General features: G+C 51.7%; 6 protein-coding genes across 6 annotated transcripts; 3 read left to right on the forward strand and 3 right to left on the reverse strand.

The window, feature by feature from the left end:
• Positions 1-326: 326 nt before the first annotated feature.
• On the reverse strand, positions 327-2,239 carry PG998_014922 (uncharacterized protein; the record flags this gene model as incomplete). Its single annotated transcript, XM_066881738.1, has 4 exons — positions 327-477; positions 984-1,201; positions 1,273-2,109; positions 2,174-2,239. 4 exons carry the CDS (start codon positions 2,237-2,239, stop codon positions 327-329), a joined length of 1,272 nt encoding a protein of 423 aa, XP_066723283.1.
• Positions 2,240-3,321: 1,082 nt separating this feature from the next.
• On the forward strand, positions 3,322-3,756 carry PG998_014923 (protein RTM1; the record flags this gene model as incomplete). The annotated part of the gene is made up of 1 exon (XM_066881739.1): positions 3,322-3,756. The coding sequence occupies one exon, from the start codon at positions 3,322-3,324 to the stop codon at positions 3,754-3,756; it is 435 nt and encodes a 144-aa protein (XP_066723284.1).
• Positions 3,757-4,599: 843 nt separating this feature from the next.
• On the forward strand, positions 4,600-5,829 carry PG998_014924 (uncharacterized protein; the record flags this gene model as incomplete). Its single annotated transcript, XM_066881740.1, has 1 exon — positions 4,600-5,829. The coding sequence occupies one exon, from the start codon at positions 4,600-4,602 to the stop codon at positions 5,827-5,829; it is 1,230 nt and encodes a 409-aa protein (XP_066723285.1).
• A 1,221-nt stretch (positions 5,830-7,050) lies between these two features.
• PG998_014925 (nonribosomal peptide synthase GliP-like protein) lies at positions 7,051-11,893 on the reverse strand (the record flags this gene model as incomplete). Its single annotated transcript, XM_066881741.1, is given in 6 exon segments — positions 7,051-7,434; positions 7,446-8,042; positions 8,090-8,566; positions 8,608-9,193; positions 9,262-9,335; positions 9,392-11,893. 6 exon segments carry the CDS (start codon positions 11,891-11,893, stop codon positions 7,051-7,053), a joined length of 4,620 nt encoding a protein of 1,539 aa, XP_066723286.1.
• Positions 11,894-12,318: 425 nt separating this feature from the next.
• Positions 12,319-13,208, forward strand: PG998_014926 (uncharacterized protein; the record flags this gene model as incomplete). Its single annotated transcript, XM_066881742.1, has 2 exons — positions 12,319-12,786; positions 12,876-13,208. 2 exons carry the CDS (start codon positions 12,319-12,321, stop codon positions 13,206-13,208), a joined length of 801 nt encoding a protein of 266 aa, XP_066723287.1.
• A 348-nt stretch (positions 13,209-13,556) lies between these two features.
• PG998_014927 (uncharacterized protein) lies at positions 13,557-16,566 on the reverse strand (the record flags this gene model as incomplete). Its single annotated transcript, XM_066881743.1, has 7 exons — positions 13,557-13,719; positions 13,788-13,930; positions 14,009-14,509; positions 14,539-15,571; positions 15,643-16,100; positions 16,181-16,264; positions 16,540-16,566. 7 exons carry the CDS (start codon positions 16,564-16,566, stop codon positions 13,557-13,559), a joined length of 2,409 nt encoding a protein of 802 aa, XP_066723288.1.
• Positions 16,567-16,595: the final 29 nt, after the last annotated feature.

Below are 16,595 nucleotides of genomic sequence, written 5' to 3' on the forward strand. Positions count from 1 at the left end.
GGCTTGAAATGGATATCGGATCACTTCTGGCAGAGCATGGCTGGCGGTCGAAAGTTAGCGAAATCAAGATTAGGGATATAGATGTAATCCTTCTCCAAGTCGGTACCAAGAATCGAGGAAAAGCTTGTTTGTGGGAAGAAGGGCGGAGTTTCGGAGTGTTGAGTAGGTCTCATTTTCAGTCACACAAGACTCTGGCAGTTCTACATATGCAGCCGTATCTGGCTGGGGGCTCAATTTGCTTTGCGGATGGAAAGGCAGAATTGGCGCCGCCAGAAAGGGTACGTGTTTTTACCAAAACCCCGTCATGGCGCCATCTAAGCTGTTGGTCAGCCATCCATTCCCTCACCCAACACAGGGCAGATAACGGCATCCACTACAGCAGCCATAACACCGACTAGTGATACGGCAGTGAAAGAGATGGCAACGGCCAAACTCATAGCCCGGAATATTGACATGAAGTCAGCTGGAAGCTGCTTCCTGCACGGCATCTAGATATTGGTTTCAGTGATAGTATCCTTGACGCAAGCCAATAAACACAAGCGGATGAACTGGAGATGGCCTCCGCTGCTCTAAATCTAGTGTAAGCTTGTCTTACATACTGCATGCATGGAAGCAGGTGTTAAAATAGATCATAGTTATTGATGTTAGGCTAAAAATGCGGTGAAGAGCTTACGGGAGTGATAAACTGCCGGTCCATGTGCCAGTCTCCGTGTCACACAAGGATGACATCTGCACTGTATTTTTAGCCCTTTAGGAACTGGCATTAACCGGTATATAGATAGAAAATGATATATGACGGTTGTTTCTAGCATTTTCGCATGCATTATCTCTGGAGTTAAGTTGAACAATACATCGAAGAACAGTCACAACAATATCGGATTGATTTCTATAATTACTTGTCTCATCCGCACCACTCTCACCCCGCCTCCAAATTCCGATTCCCATTCACGACCCCCTGCACCCACTCCAGCCGCGCCTCGTACCCGTCTCCCAGCGCCCCAGCTACGACGCGCAAGAACGCCGGGGCCGCGCCGTCGATCTGCCAGGTGTCGTTGGCGTGCAGCAGGACGGCGTAGTGGGCGAGGACGACCAAGGCAGGCGGCACGTGGCGCCGCACGAGCTCGAGGAACTTGGCCGGGCACAGGACGGCCCAGACACACGTCATGTCAAACCGGTGTCCCGGGACGGCTGCGTCCAGACCCTTTTGTAACAGGTCCACCGCCTCCAGGCATGCTTCCCGGGCTCCCTCGTCTTGCAGTGGTCCCCCTCGACCTCGGCCTCGGCCTCGATCCACGCCGCTAGCGGCCGCAGGTGAGTGCCCTTGCTTTGCTTCGGCGGCATGCCCGAAAGCGCGATGAGCCGCCCCAGGTCCGAGTCCTCTAGGAACTGCCAAGAGCTGGAGGCGACGGCTCGTAGGCCTTGGTGCACGGAGATGTAGTGGCAGAAGCGGTCCAGCAGAAGCAGCGTGGTGTTGTTGCCGCCGCCGCCGCCATCGTCGTCGTCGGACGTTGGCGTCTCCTGTTTGATGTTGGCCAGCGTGTCGGCGAGGAGGTGCCGGCCCAGGGTCGATGAGAAGATGACAGCGGCCGTGCAATTGTCAGGCCCGAGCTTGAGGCTCTCGCGATTGAAGAGGTTGATCGCTTGGGTCTGAAGGTGGGCGGCCTGGGTCAGGTAGAAGGCGGCGCGGGTGGGGCGGAGGTAGGCGAGGTGTCGCGACGAGATGGCGAGGATCTCATGGAGTAGCCAAGGGAAGGCGAGGGCCGTCTGCAGAGTAATTTTGGTAATGGCGCGGTCCAGATCTGGATCGCACTCGGGATTGGCGACAGAGGAAGTGTAGTGGGCCATCAGCTCCATGTGGTTGACGTTTACGACATCGCCACATGTCGCCGGGTCTTGCTCGTGATCATATCGTCGTTGGTATATCAGAGACTCCTCAATCACTGGTATAGTGGGTTGTCCAATTGGAGTCGAAGGTTGAGAAGGACGGGAAGGGGTTGCGGCAGAAACAGCTGGCGATGCCGAAGCAGTCGCCGGGGTTACCCGGACCGCGAAGTCGCAGCGACGCTCAGAAACGGTGCAGTTCGAGCATTTCGGTCGGGCCTCGTCGCACTGTGGCTGGATCAGCTCATGACGACGGCGAAAGGTGGCATTTTTGGTTTGCGAATTGTCTTACCTTGATGTGACGGCGCTTGCACTCCTGGCAACCTTGGCGCGACTTGCGGTGGCCGCGTCGCTTCATCAAGGACGGCGGCTTCGGACCTATATGAACGAAAATAATAAATACGAGATACGATATACGCGTATCGAGAGAAGTCAAGACGTTTTACGCAATTATCTAGCCCTCTCCCGAGAAACGCTAGGCGCTGCTTCGGCATGTTCCAGTCATGTCCACCGACAAGTGATGCGTGCCAAACTGATTGAGGTGGGGGATCTACCACTAGATCGATGGGGGCTTGAACGATTTTAGGGGCTCGATACGCGGATAGTGGTACCTCTAAATTGTGCTTCCCAAGCATTTCAAGTCCGTGCATTCTATACGCGTATAGATGTCGTTTCCGCGTATCCATATACGCGTATAGTAGCTGGCAAGCTGTCTTCACAATAGTACGAGAAAGGTTTTGGGAGTGAAATATGCTATATAAATATGTCCGGGAGAAGTTGAACCCATGAAGTCTCCTATTAATCATTCACATCCACGCCGTCCACCAAATCACCGCAACAATGTCAGAGCCGCCCAAAGAATTTGTCTTCTACGCCTACACACCGTCTGTGGCGGCAGCAGTCATTTTCATCATCGCGTTCGGGCTTTCGACTATTTACCACCTCTGGCAAATCATACGGAGCCGAACTTGGTACTTTATTCCATTTGTCGTCGGGTGCTTGTGTGAGTGACCCTCCCGCCAGGTCTACCCCTTTTGGCAACACTGTAGCTTGATACTGATATTCTTATGCCCTGGATATCAGTCGAGACTGTTGGCTATATTGGCCGCGCTATGTCATCAGTCGAGAGCCCTGATTACACAAAGAACCCCCTATATCATCCAGTCGGTTCTGCTGTTACTCGGCCCTACCCTCTTTGCCGCCTCTATCTACATGATCCTGGGTCGTCTCGTCCGCCTGCTGGAAGCCGACGCATACTCTGTCATCTCACCGCGATGGCTTACCAAGGTCTTTGTTCTCGGTGATGTCCTGTCTTTCTTTGCGCAGGGAGGCGGTAAGTCCTTTTCTCGTCTCAATACCTTCACAATATCAAAGAGATGCAAGTAGCTTACGCAACCCAATCCACAGGCGGCGGCATGTTGACGACGGCCAAGAGCCAGGATGACGTCAAGCGCGGCGAGAACATCATCCTGGGCGGGTTGGGCATACAAGTCCTCTTTTTTTGGGGCCTTCTGCATCGTCACGACCGTCTTCCACCTGCGCATCCGGCGGAACCCAACGGGCCGGTCGGACGGCATCAATACGCCCTGGCAGCCGCTCATTTTTGTGCTGTACGGGGCGAGCCTGCTCATCCTGGTGAGGTCCGTGTTCCGCATCGCCGAGTACGCCGACGGCTCACACGGGGCACTGCAGACGCTCGAATACTGGCTGTACATCTTCGACGCCGTGCTCATGCTAGCCGTCTCGGTCATGTTCAACTGGCTGCACCCGAGCTACGTGATATGCCGCGAGGGGAAGGGAAGCAAGGGGAGGTCGGCGATTTCCCTCGAGGACGGGGTGACTACGTACCAAGTGCGTGGAGGTGCCGGGAAATAATGTTTTCTCGTCTGTTGAGAGGAGAAAGATAGGTGTTGAATCGGAAATCCATAATAGCGGGGTTTGGGTAGTACTCTCAATCCTTTAACAGATGAGTGTCTTGTGTCAAACATTATACACACATTTGTGAGGCTGCCCGAGATGTTCATATCCTGAGGCGACCGCAATATCAACAACAAGGTATTGTTCAGGGCTGCAATCATGAATGGGACGTCACCGAGCGAAGGATTTGATAAATATTCTTCTTTTGCTTTAGGTGTGGCTCAGAGCAGTAAGCACGAATGGGGCTTTACCACATTACGGAATGGGATGATTTGCTTTTTTGCTTCAGGTGTACGCTACTTTTGGGGTGTACTTGCGAACGCGAGGACATGCAGGCTGCACCAGACAAGCCGTACGATAGGTATACTTTTCTCGTCCGCTGAGATTGAGGTCCCCCGATTGGGGGCTGGGGGAAGATCGCGGTCGCTTACACCTTGGCATTGGGGTCTTCAATGATTATGCAGGCGGTAGACTGGCTACGTCGTCTGCGTAGATCTAGATGAATGGGGCTTAGGAATATCGCTCGACGAATAAACGTCGAGGGTCAAATTAACACACCCTTTATCTGTAATACGAACTTATGAAGTAAGGCACTTCGCCATTCTGCCCCCAAAGGTGTTCAAGGTGGTGGAGAAAGTGGATATTGGCATCTCAAGATGCTCATTCATTGAATTGTTTATTTAATGTTTGCTGGTTGCACTCAAGTTAGCGGTGGTGTAACGAAATGGAAAGTCTCATTGACAACATTCCGATCCAGACACGCATTCCTATATCACCAGGTACCCGGGCTCGAAGCCAGCCATGGACCGTCAGGCGGGACTTGAAGTTGCTTCCTATCACCAGTCCGGATCTACTGGCCCCCAAGTCGTACCTCCACAGGGCGAAACTGCACCCATACCTACAGATGAGTGGCAGGCCATTCATGGCACTCACCAGAAAGAGAACGTGGCGCCAGAACAGATTAGGAGTCCTCCCAGCAAGGAGGATGTAATAGCCCGCCCGCATGGGCTGATAAGATCATGGAAATGCTGGGATTTCATCTCCGTCGCGATCTTGATCGTGTCAGTAATCGCGATCTCCATACTGGCCACCAAGTTACATCCTGTAGTACAGAACACCAGCCAAGCGGGAACACCAAAAGACGTCCCTGCCGGTGACTCGGGGCAAGTCATTCGTCGTGGAGCTCGATTAGATGTCAGCGGATACGAAACGGCGAGCTCTGGTTTGACAGCAAGACTTCTTTATGAGGGGACAGATGGAGTCCTGCGCTATATGGATCGTGGGGCAGGCGGGAACTGGTCAATGCCTACACAGATTGATCGGGTGCGACGAGAAATTGGCGCGCCAATAGCGATATCTGCTGACTTGCAATTCAATGTAAGGCACTACTCGCCTCCCTGGTCCCCTTTTACTAACTTCATTGGGGCACAGGTTTCCGGTCGAGTCTATCATCTCTACTACGCAAACAAAGATGGCAAGATCTCGGGACTTCTCTTTGACACATCGCTCATGAGTGCCGGGGACCCAGATCAATCGACGCTTAGGCTAGACGCGCAATTAGGAAACCAAAGCTCCCTAGCTGCTTACTGGCCCTATGTGCTATCCCAGGACCAGAACACCGGACAGATGGTATGGTATGGTTATCGGAACAATTATTTGAACAACAGTGTTGTGGGCTACGCCAATTTAACCTCCAACTTCACGACCACGCTCGGATCGCCCAGAACGAGCTTCGTTATCCTGCCAGTTTCTTCCTGGTGGGACATTTACGTGGGGTTGACGCTCGGCGCCGGTTTTTTCTACCGAAACCAAGAAGGCCTCTTGGCCTACCAGCTGGCCGCCACCACTTTCGTGACAGCCCCGACTCTGGTGCAATGGAATAGGACAGAGTTCCCCCGAGTCGAGCTCCCCGGAATCGACAGCTATCAGCGGCTTCGCCTTCGCCACCGAGACCGGCGACAAGGTGGAGACGCATGTCTTGTACCAAGACGCGGCAGGCGACATCCAGATGGTCTGGCAGACGCACGATAAGCCATGGCAGGGCCCTTCGACATTCGAACCCCTACGAGGCGCCGACAATGGTACTGACATCGCCTGCCTGACCCGAGGGGCGTTTTCGCGTCCGGGCTTGACCATTCCCCTATTGTAGCAGGGCCAGTGCGGCGACTATAGTGTCACAGAGTCACGTGCATCTGATGGGTACAAAGCCTCTTTTCAGCTGCTGTGCAGCCATAGCTAGAATAGCTCGAATCCATGCCTTCTTTTTTCTCTTTCATTAGAGCTCCTTATGCAGTATATTACGTATTATCTCGATTGAAGGCCGCAGCAGCTCAAGAGCTTTGCTCTTGATCTGGAGTGCCAACAGCTGCAACGATTGATGATCCTGTCTTTCGTGCAGTGTGTTTTCACTATCACCTTCGCTCACGGCGAATCTGTGCTACTTCCAAAGCCAGGGGAAGTTAAAAGAAGTCTGGTATGACGGGAGTAACTGGTTTGATTGTGGCGTTGTTGAAACAGGAGAGTCGAGGAAGACAAGACGGGGCGGCACTATATGTCCCTAGGATGTAATATGCCGCATCAGGCCACCATTTTTAGCGACACACCGAACTAGGGATTACACTGCAATTTTAGCCGTTTGAGGACAGAGACATATTAGTAGGTATTATATAAGTTATATTAATCTTTAAAATTATAAAATTTTTAAATAATAAATATAGGATTATAATAAAGCTATTTAATTTAAAGCTTAATATAATTATATATAACGTTATTTAATAAATTAGATTTATTTTATAATGAAAGGGTATAGGTAATTTAAGAAATAATTATTTTTTAAATATTATTATATAATTTAAAGGCTTTAAATAAAGCCTTTTAATTGATATCTTTTAACCTCTTATAAAGATTAATATTCTTTATTCTTTTTTATTTATTAATAATATTATTCTATTAAAAGATTACGTTAAGTAAATTAGCTTAATTAAGCTTATTTATTTTTTAAATTTAAACGATTAATATTAAAATTCTCTTTAATATTAATAAATCCCTTTAAAAAAATTACTATTAATTAAATTATTAATCTAATTTATAAATAATAAAGTAATATAATTTCTCGATTAATTAATAACGATATTTAATCGAAAGAGGAAGGATTTAATTATTAATTAACTTTTTAAAATAGTAATACAGCTTATCTTTTTTAAGCAAGATCCACAAAACCCGCAAACATATCATTCCGGGGAGCGGCCGTAATCACTCCGCTGCCCCGCTGGTTTCCCCGTATGGTGCGCTTAATGGTAGGCATGACGCATTGTCCACCAGCATGGACAATGCGGTCGTGATATGCGTCACCAGCCGGTCTACCGAGTCTCCCGAGTGCTGAGCATCGTCGTGTTCGACCCGCAGGGTGACGGTACCCTTTTCCGAGGCCGTAAACTCCGTCATGAGGGAGAATTTGGACCCTTCGGCCCACGTGTGCCGTTGCCGGACGCCGGGTAGCGCAAGCTTGACGGCGTTGTCGGGGTAGTGGAACGTCACCATGACGTCGAAAAGAGGCTGGCGGGGATACTGGGGGTGATGTCTAGGTGCTCCAGCAGCTTGTGCCATGGAACCGCATGTCCAAGTGCCGAGTCGGCGCTCCGACGGACGCCACGCAGGAACTGGCTAGCGTCGTCAACATCGTCACTCCCGGGGTAGTGCCGAACCCGAACTGGCAGTGGCTCGAGGAACAGTCCCACCGTTTCCATGTCGACATCGTTCGACCGATTCATGAACGGCGTCCCTATGATAATATCTGTCTCGTCTGTATCGGCCTGTAGGACCAACCCTACTGCGGCGACGGCTAGTTGCTGAAGGGAGACTGCTTCAAACCGGAGCATTCGAGCTGCCAACTGGTCCGGTAGTTGATAGACCTTTGACGTGCCTTGGTAGGACGTTCTCTCGGGCAGGTTGCTACTCCAGTGGATTTCCTCATGCCCTTCAAGATATGTGGACCAAAACTTTAGGTTGCACATCGGGGCATCTTCTTCCCAGATTGTGCTATCTTCGTACCGGTATTGGACAGGCGGTAGAGTGCCGCCTTCATATTCCGTCTTCACTTCTTCCAGGATCACCCTCAGGGTCGTTAGATCGGCCACGATGTGGCTCATGACAAGCGCGAGTCTATCCGATGAGATGGAGACACGGATGGGCGGTTCATTCGCGAGATCAAAGGGCTTGTTCACCTCCGTCCACACATCAATCGTCTTCACCAGTTGGGCCCGGGTGGCATCTCGTCATAGGAGCGCTTCACCATACTTTCGTCGCTGTATCGGCTCCGAAGAATGGGATAGCGCGCCATGACGGTATTCCAAGACTTGCTGAACGCTCTGGGATTGATGGAGCCCGGCTCAAAGTCCGCCACGAAGCTGACATTGAAGGCGCTGGCGTTGTTGTGGCTCAGGCGATACTTGGCCCACCACTCCTGTTCAATGGGAGAAACCCTCTCTCGGCCTAGTGTAAGATTCCTCTTGTCCGCAGGCCTTGTGGCCTCCTGGAGAAATAATTCGAGTTGTGCCGACAATTCGCCAAGCGACTGGCTCTCAATCACCACCTTCAACGGTATCTTGACATGGAGAGTCGACGACAGCCTTGCGAGTAGAGCCATCTGGAGTACCGAGTTTCCACCCAGCTGAAGGAAGTTCGACTTGGACCCGATACGATCCTTCTTCTTCAGCTTGAGCAGTTCACGCCATATGGAGGCGATCTTGGCCTCCAGCGTGGTGCGAATCTCCCCTTGTCAGAAGAATTGCGGATAAAGTCATCCGAGACCATTTCCTTGTAATCATGCTTTCCGGCCCTGGTCGCGGGGAATTTGTCCACCAGCACGATATGTCGCGGTTGCGCGTACGCCGGCAGAACCTTGGCAATGGTGGCAGTGACCTTGCCGACCTCCACGGTGCTTGGCTGGATCACAGCGACAAGGAAGTCTGATGCCGACGCAATGGCCACTGCTCGCAGTTCGGGAAGCGCCTGCGCGATCCGGATTTCCAAGTCGTTCAAGTCAAGACGGAAACCACGCAGCTTCACTTGACGATCGTTCCGTCCTAAGCACATAATCTCCCCATTTGGGAGCCAGTAGGCTCTGTCACCGGTCTTGTACGCATTGTCGTTGAGTCCTAGACAGCGGTGGTCTGGCAAGAAGCGCTCGTTGGTCAGGGCGGGCATTCCCAAGTAGCCTCGTGATACTTGGACACCGGCTAACAGCATCTCACCGATCACGCCGGGAGGGACAAGCCGGTCTTTGGAATCCACGATGTAGACCCTAGTCGTAGGGTTTGGACGGCCGATATTTACAACTTCACCCGGCAGAAGTCTCTTGATGGTGGCGCCGCAAGTACCTTCTGTGGGCCCATACCTAGGCGTTTTCAATTTGTTGAGCTGACAGTAACTTGTTTAAGTGGAAATTGGATCATCGTTACTCACATATTGTATAATTGCTTCACAGCTCCCCAGCGATCGCAAACACTCTGTTTCACCGGTTCTCCTACTAGATACACCTACGGCGATGGTCAGTATGGGGCGACGGCAAGGAGGTACTCATAGGTTGACTGACATATTTCAAACTTGGGTAGTCGTCAGGGTCCAGAGCATCGGCAACAGAGGGCGTCAATATGGCCGAGTCTGCCCGCTCCAACGCTTGGAAGACGACGTTCCCTTCGGCAGGGAGAATTAGGGCTGCTCCATGGCAGAGTGCCGAGAAGATCTCGTGTATAGAGCCATCGAACGCTGGCGACATGACCTGGGAGACCTTTGTGCCCGGTTGGGCAAAAAGCCTAACTTCCAGATCCCGTTGAAATGCCACCAGCCCCTCGTGTAAGCATACCACGCCCTTTGGCGTCCCGGTAGATCCTGAAGTAAAACAGACGTATGCCGGTATCGAGGGCAGGGCCCTGCTCCGTCGTGGATAGCGGTGGGTACCGTCGTTGCAACGTTTCGCGTCGTCCACTAGCGATTCCACGGACAGTGTAACCTGGCAGCTCGAGGGTATACGAGTGGGCGAATCATCTTCGGTGCGGTCGAACAGGAATACCTTGGCTCCCGCCTTGTCGAAGATGACGTCTCGAAGGTGGGAAGGCAGTTCGGAGTCGATGGCGCAATACGTCGCGCCCGCCTTGAGAATACCGAAGATTGACACTATCCATGCGATACTACGGTCCGCATCAACACAGATGACGTCTTCTGGCTTCACATGCCTCGCTAACTCGGAGGCTACAATGTTGGCCCGTTGGTCGAGTTCGTCGTACGTCAAGGATATGTCGCCCCTCTCTACCACCAGGGCGTGAGGTTGCTTGCCAACGATATTTTCGAATAACGTAACCAGATCATCCGATATGGCCGAGGGTTGCGTAAGCTGCGAAAAGCAGTTCCCATGCCGTCTGACGAATTCGTGGTCTTCCGGCCTCATCATCCTCGACTGCACCACGTCCAGGGTGGTGTCGAGGCGGAGAAAGGACTTCACGGCGTCGCCATAGAGCCTCGCCACCAGATCAATGTGCCCGGGCTGGAAATCTTTAAAATTGTAATGCAGCGAGACCTCTTGGGCATCTACCAGGACGCTCAAGGGAATGTCATTCGCTTGCTTGAAGGACGGCCGCTCAGTCGGGTGCACGGACCCTGGCACTTCGTCGGCGAGGTAAAGGTCAAACTGCATGTTCATGGCCGTCTGGAAATTGCGTACAAATCCGTTATCTGTAGTGGTCCATTGGTACTCGGACAGCTCCGAGATCTCCTCAAACACATGAGATGCAAGTTGCTTGAGAGTCATGTCCGGGCGTGTGGAGATGGCCAAGGGGAGAGTGTTGACGAATGGCCCTATGGCTTCATCCATACCTGGAAAAGGTAGATTGCGGCCCGAAAGTGCTATACCGAAGATGACATTGTCGTTGCTAGCCAAGAACATCATGACCAAGGCCCATGCTGCATAGTGCATGGTTGCCAGAGTAACGTTGCATTGCTTCGCGATGCAGTCGAGCGTGAGGTAGTCTACCTCGAGCTGGAAAGCGCGCTCCCCGAACCGGTTTCCCTCTTGAGGCTCGATTGGTGATGGTAGCGGGAGTGCAGTCGCGGCCTGAGAGTGAAGGGCTCTCTTCTGATCCCAAAACGTGTCGCCTTCCTGTCTTCTCTCCTCTCTCAGCTCCTGGAGGCGACTTAGAATCCCGGCAGCCGAAGGACCAGGCGTTACGCGCTGGCCCGCCGTGATTCTCCGCAACTTTGTGATTAGCAACTGGGCTGAATATCCGTCAATCAGTGCGTGGTGGATGGTCCACATCACCACGCTCTTGACAGGTCTGCCCCGCAATGCCAATGTCACCACCTCCCACGAGGAGCTCAGCTCCGTCGAGTTCAGTGGCTCGTGGACCCTTTGGCGAAACTCCCTGCTGTCCTCAGTGCGTACTTCGGTCCAGTTGAATTCGGCGTCTTCCTGAGGTGAGAGCCCCAAAAGGTGATGTGTTCGCAGTATAGGCTCTTGATGGAATAGGACCTGCCAGGCCGCCCTCACTGCCGAAATATCCTTTGGTTCGTAGGTCTCAAAGTGCCGAATGATATTTGTGCCCGGGTTTCGTATGTTCCCGTGTATGAGTGACATTTGAAGCTCGCTAGCCGGGAAGGAGGACGGCCCGGACTGGGCAGGTGTAATACTGGGAGATGTGTTCGGGCTGGAATATACGCCGACACTACTCCGCGGTGATGATAACTTCTCACTGGGAGGTTGATAAAGGTCGATGCGAAAGTCTATGCCTGCAGCTTCACTTCGATCGAGCCATGCCCAGGTATCCTGACGAGGATAGTCAATGCTCGGAAGCAAAGTCTCCTGCGAGATGGCAGCCCGACAATTTGAGTGGGAGGCCGAACCGATCAATTCCGACAAGGACTTGCTCCGAAGGATGCTGTTGACCTGGAGTTCCACGCCATCCTTCCTGCACTGACTGGCTAGTTTCACAGCGGATAGAGAGTTACCTCCGAGGGCAGGAAAGCTAGCTTCATAGTCAAGGTCCCACGGCGAGAGTCTCAACACGGAGCAAAGCTCACGATTGATCGTATCTTGTATGTCCATATTGATTTATAATCAACACAATAATGTGTAGCTGTAAATGCAAACGATGTCACCCCACATGCCTTGGGTATGGCGTGATAATATGCTTCTCTGCGATTAGAGTGTGTCTGGCTTGAGCAACCCCGCAGCCATACGATCAACATTATACGGTCTACGTTGGGGATTATGCGAATCCGAAGCCGTGCGGGATCTCGGCGACCGGTATCTTACTGATTGGTCGGTTGGACTAGCTCGGGGTGCCAAGTCTATTCCGGTCCTCGGCCACCGAAACGAACACAGCGAAACGGTCACCGCGTAAAGTTTAATGTGCTTCCAATGAATCTTGTGAGGTTACTACTGACCATTTTAGTACTACGAATAATGGATAACACCCAGAATAACGTAGTTAGACACTGTCACTTACCACTGATCTTTCCCTCGCCACCATGGTGGTAATTCGTACATTACCTCCACCTCAGGGGAACATATGGTATCTCGCCTATGGCTCCAACCTGTCCTCTTCGAAATTCATCAAGGACCGAGGCATCCACCCACTCGATGTGGTGGTTGTGAGTGTCCCAGGGTTCACGCTTGCGTTGGAGAGCATGGGCTTTCCCTACCGAGAGCCATCCTTTGCGACCATTAGGGCCAGGGATCTGCAAGCCACCCCCAAAGAGAGAGAACTACTGGGAACAGCCTATCTAGTAACTCCGTACCAGTACAAAAAGATCATCTCATCCGAGGGTGGCGGAATTGCCTACCGGGAAGATTCCATGCACACGGTACCTGTGCAGAAGCTTCCAGATCCAGACCAGAAAGAATTGTCCGATATATCCAATGATAAAATACTCGTCCGGACTCTGGTCACTGTCGTGCAGAGATGTCCACCTCCCAGGCCAAGCCAGAGATATTTGGTGCGTACTTATGCACTAATTATCACATGATTATGTTACGCCGTCCGCGTCGGATTTCAAAGGCATACTAAGTCGGAACCTCACTCTAGACTCTAATCATCGATGGCGCGGCGGAAGCAGATTATCCACATGAATATCAAGAATATTTGCAGGGCCTCCCGTTCTACAAACCCGCGAAGCAGCTATATCGTCGGATTGGTGCAGCCTTGTTTCTCAGCATCTGGGTGCCGATCATGAACTTGATGGAGATGATTACCAATTTCGCAATATCGGGTAGTGGCGATGCGTCCGGAAATGCACCTCCAGTGGTGATATTTCTGGTGCGAACTGCGCTTTCTGTCATGTGGCTGCATCATGATTATGTCCACGCTCCTCTGTGGGGACGGGGAGATGGCCTCGAAGAGTCGGGTAGTTATCTATAACCATTAGCTCCGGCGAGGGTGCATGTACAGTTAAATTGCTGTTAATGCCATCTCATTACATTGCACCGAGGATTTGAAGTTCGTGAAAATGGCGTAGCCGAATAAAAACAGTCGCGTTTAATTCATGCAAATTTCACCCAGAATCGTCTATGGGGCGCCAGCGTGAGAAAAGGTCATCTCTTATCAAAAGCCAAGCCTTATTACATGATACCTCCTGTGGCCAGTAACTCGGCAAACGCGATGTGCTAGTTGACACGAAACTATATAGCACTGAGAGGCATATGACCTCAACCTCGGGGCCTACTCTCCCAAAGAAAAAAAATCACTTGGCAGCAAGTCCAAAACCCTTCAAGTATTGATCTCCTCCTCGTCGGCCTGGATTTGCTTGTTCCACATTTCCAAATACTTCCCCTTTTGGGCAATCAACTGGGCATGTGTCCCCTTTTCGACAACTCTTCCTTCATGGAGGACAACAATCTGGTCTGACTTGATGATGGTGGAGAGACGGTGCCTAACAGACGTTGTTAATATTTCAATAGACGAAGAAATCATCTCAGAGAGATAGGCAAGGGCGCTTACGCAATTGTTATCGTGGTTCTTCCCTTAGAAACTAATTCAAGAGCTTCTTGGATCTGCCTCTCCGTCTGGGAATCCAAGGACGCTGTAGCCTCGTCAAGCAATAATATCTGGGGTGACCGTAGAAACGTTCTGGCGATAGAAACCTAATGGATCGGAAAACAGTTGTTAGCAGCTACAAACGCTTCAAGCCAGGCTGGTCGGATACGAGATGATGTTATTACCCTTTGTTTCTCGCCCCCGGACAGCTTCAGACCCCGTTCTCCCACCGAAGTTTCATAGCCCTCTGGGAAGGATAGGATCTTGTCGTGAATATTGGCGGCTCGGCATGCGGCATAGACTTCCTCCTCCGTAGCATCGGGCTTCGCATACATGATGTTGTACATCAATGTGTCATTGAAAAGCACGGTATCTTGGGGCACGATGCCGAAATGTCTTCGAAGATCTTCCACGGTGATGTCCCGGCTATCGACCGCGTCTATTTTGATAGACCCCTTGTCTACGTCGTAGAACCTGAAGAGAAGCTTGAGGATAGTTGACTTTCCGCTGCCGCTTTCGCCGACGATGGCCGTCGCAGTGCCAGGCGCAACCTCGAAACTCACACCGCGGAGGGCCGGCTTACGGGCATCGTATGCGAAATCGATATCTTGAAAGTTGATATGACCATAACATCGAACAAGCGGTTTTGCCCCTGGCTTGTCCACGATGGTTGGCTGTTCGTCGAACTGTGGAATTAAAGTGGGCGTGTTAGTACAGTGAGCGGCTCAGAGCACGCTTCGAAAGGGAGGAGAGGAGAACTTGCCAAATCAAGCATGCGTTCCGCATCCACCAGGTTATTCTGGACTTGTGTGTAAAAGCTTCCAAAGAAGCTCAATGGCGCCTGCAATTGAGCTAGATAAGTGAGAAGTGTCACAAATCTGGCTACCTTTTGCCGATTTTGCGAGATCTGGAAAGCGTCCAGATAACACAGAATCAAGATGCCGATGGTGAACACGATATTCTGAACCGCGTTTAGCAAGTTCAAAGAGAAGAACACCTTGTATTCGGCGCCCTGGAAGAAACCCATGAGTTTGCGGAATCGTGTCATCTCCGCCCCAATAGCTCCATTATGATGAACCGTCTCGTACGAGATCAAGGCATCGGTTCTAATAGAGTCAGCACAATTCCTCGGAGAGAGAACAATCCAGCTGCACGGGGATTGGGGACAACTAACTTCGCTGCTTCCATGGCCCCTCTCTCTGTTTGTCATTTCTCTCCGAGCCCGCCCTCGGTATTTGGCCATATAAATTGTCACATACAAGTACGTCCATGTAACGCAGATGACAACGAGAGCGTGGAAGAAATCGAACTCGACCATGAAATAGACGGCGGAGATCCAAAGATCGACCACCATGGGAAAGAGCTGGAAAGCAAAGCCGTCAAGGAAGGTATTCAGTGCGCTGCCCTTGCTGAGCGCGCTCGTCACCTCGCCAAGACGCTTCTTGAGGTGGAAGTCAAGCGAGAGCATGAGAACATGCTCAAAGGATGCCGCCGTCAACTGCCGGTAGGTCAACTGGCTGATAGGGATCCACAGCAGGGCGCGAATGGAGCCAATGACGCCTTGTTGGCCCTGAAGACCCCTGAGGAGGACATAGAGTAGGAGCGGGAGGTGTGGTATCTCGCCCGGCCCCATCTCGGACACGACAATGCCCAGCTGGTGCGGTACGAGGATGTTCACGATGCGTTGTAGAATTAAAAGCCCAAAGCAAAACATGGCTCGAAACTGCAGGGAGCGTGAATTCGATGGCCTTTGAACATTAGTCGCCAGTGGGACAAACAGCGAGCGTAGCTTTGGACAATAGACGGAAGTTCAACTAACCAAAGGAACGGAAATAGCTTGCTGAAGCCGGAGACATAATCTGTCCATTCGGTATGCTGCGCATCGTATGACTGCGAAATGGCCGCTCCATTGACAAGATTATCCTTGGCCGTGCCATATGCCGAAGGCGTACTATTGCTACCGCTTGGGATGAGCCTCTCAGTCTCACCGGACCCATCAGGTGACCCTAATCGCAGAACACGTGGAGCCCAGAATACCGCGAGCATGGTTGCGAGCACCACCGTGCGGCCAACGGAGAGGCATAGCTGCGCAGCCTCAAACCCTGTGCTTCCACTTGGGATGCTGGAAATGGCCCGTACTTGCAGCGTGGCAAGAGAAATTTCAAATGCAAACGACACTAGCCATGCGTTGGCATTCCAAACGGCTGGGGAATACGGCCCATCAGCATCCGGAAGTAGGCCAGCAGTGTGGAAGGCGCAGGCGCCGAGGATGGAGGACTGCAATGAGTGGTTCATATAATCAGTTACGGTAGACAGTAAAGCCTCTCGAAAGGCGTATTCCCAGCGTTGTCACTTACAAGATATTGTGTGGATGACCACCAGGTGGCTGGTAGCTCTAGCCCCTTGGCGACGATCCAGCACAGGATGGCGGCGGTAGCGGCCTGTATGAGAATTAGGCATGCTCAGCGTTCCGGAACGTATACAACTTACAAGCGACAGACAGAGAAATGCATGGAGGAGGAGCGCGACGTGTCTGTGTGCATAAGTTTGCGGTTTGATGTGTGCTTTACGATCTCTTCTCCAAGTCGAGATCAAACGAGTTGTCATGTAGACAATACACAAGATGATGGGGTACGCGTCCAACCATCTACCGAGGGGGTCTGTAATTGCCATCTCGTCACGAATCATTTGGTTACCACTAGAGACTGGAAGATACAGAACCACCGTACTCAAAAGTCGCCATGTTTGGCTCGGCTTTCCTAATACGTGAGA

Source organism: Apiospora kogelbergensis (assembly GCF_038363985.1).
Source record: "Apiospora kogelbergensis strain CBS 113332 chromosome Unknown utg000016l_segment0_segment0, whole genome shotgun sequence".
Taxonomy (NCBI): Eukaryota; Fungi; Ascomycota; class Sordariomycetes; order Amphisphaeriales; family Apiosporaceae; genus Apiospora; species Apiospora kogelbergensis.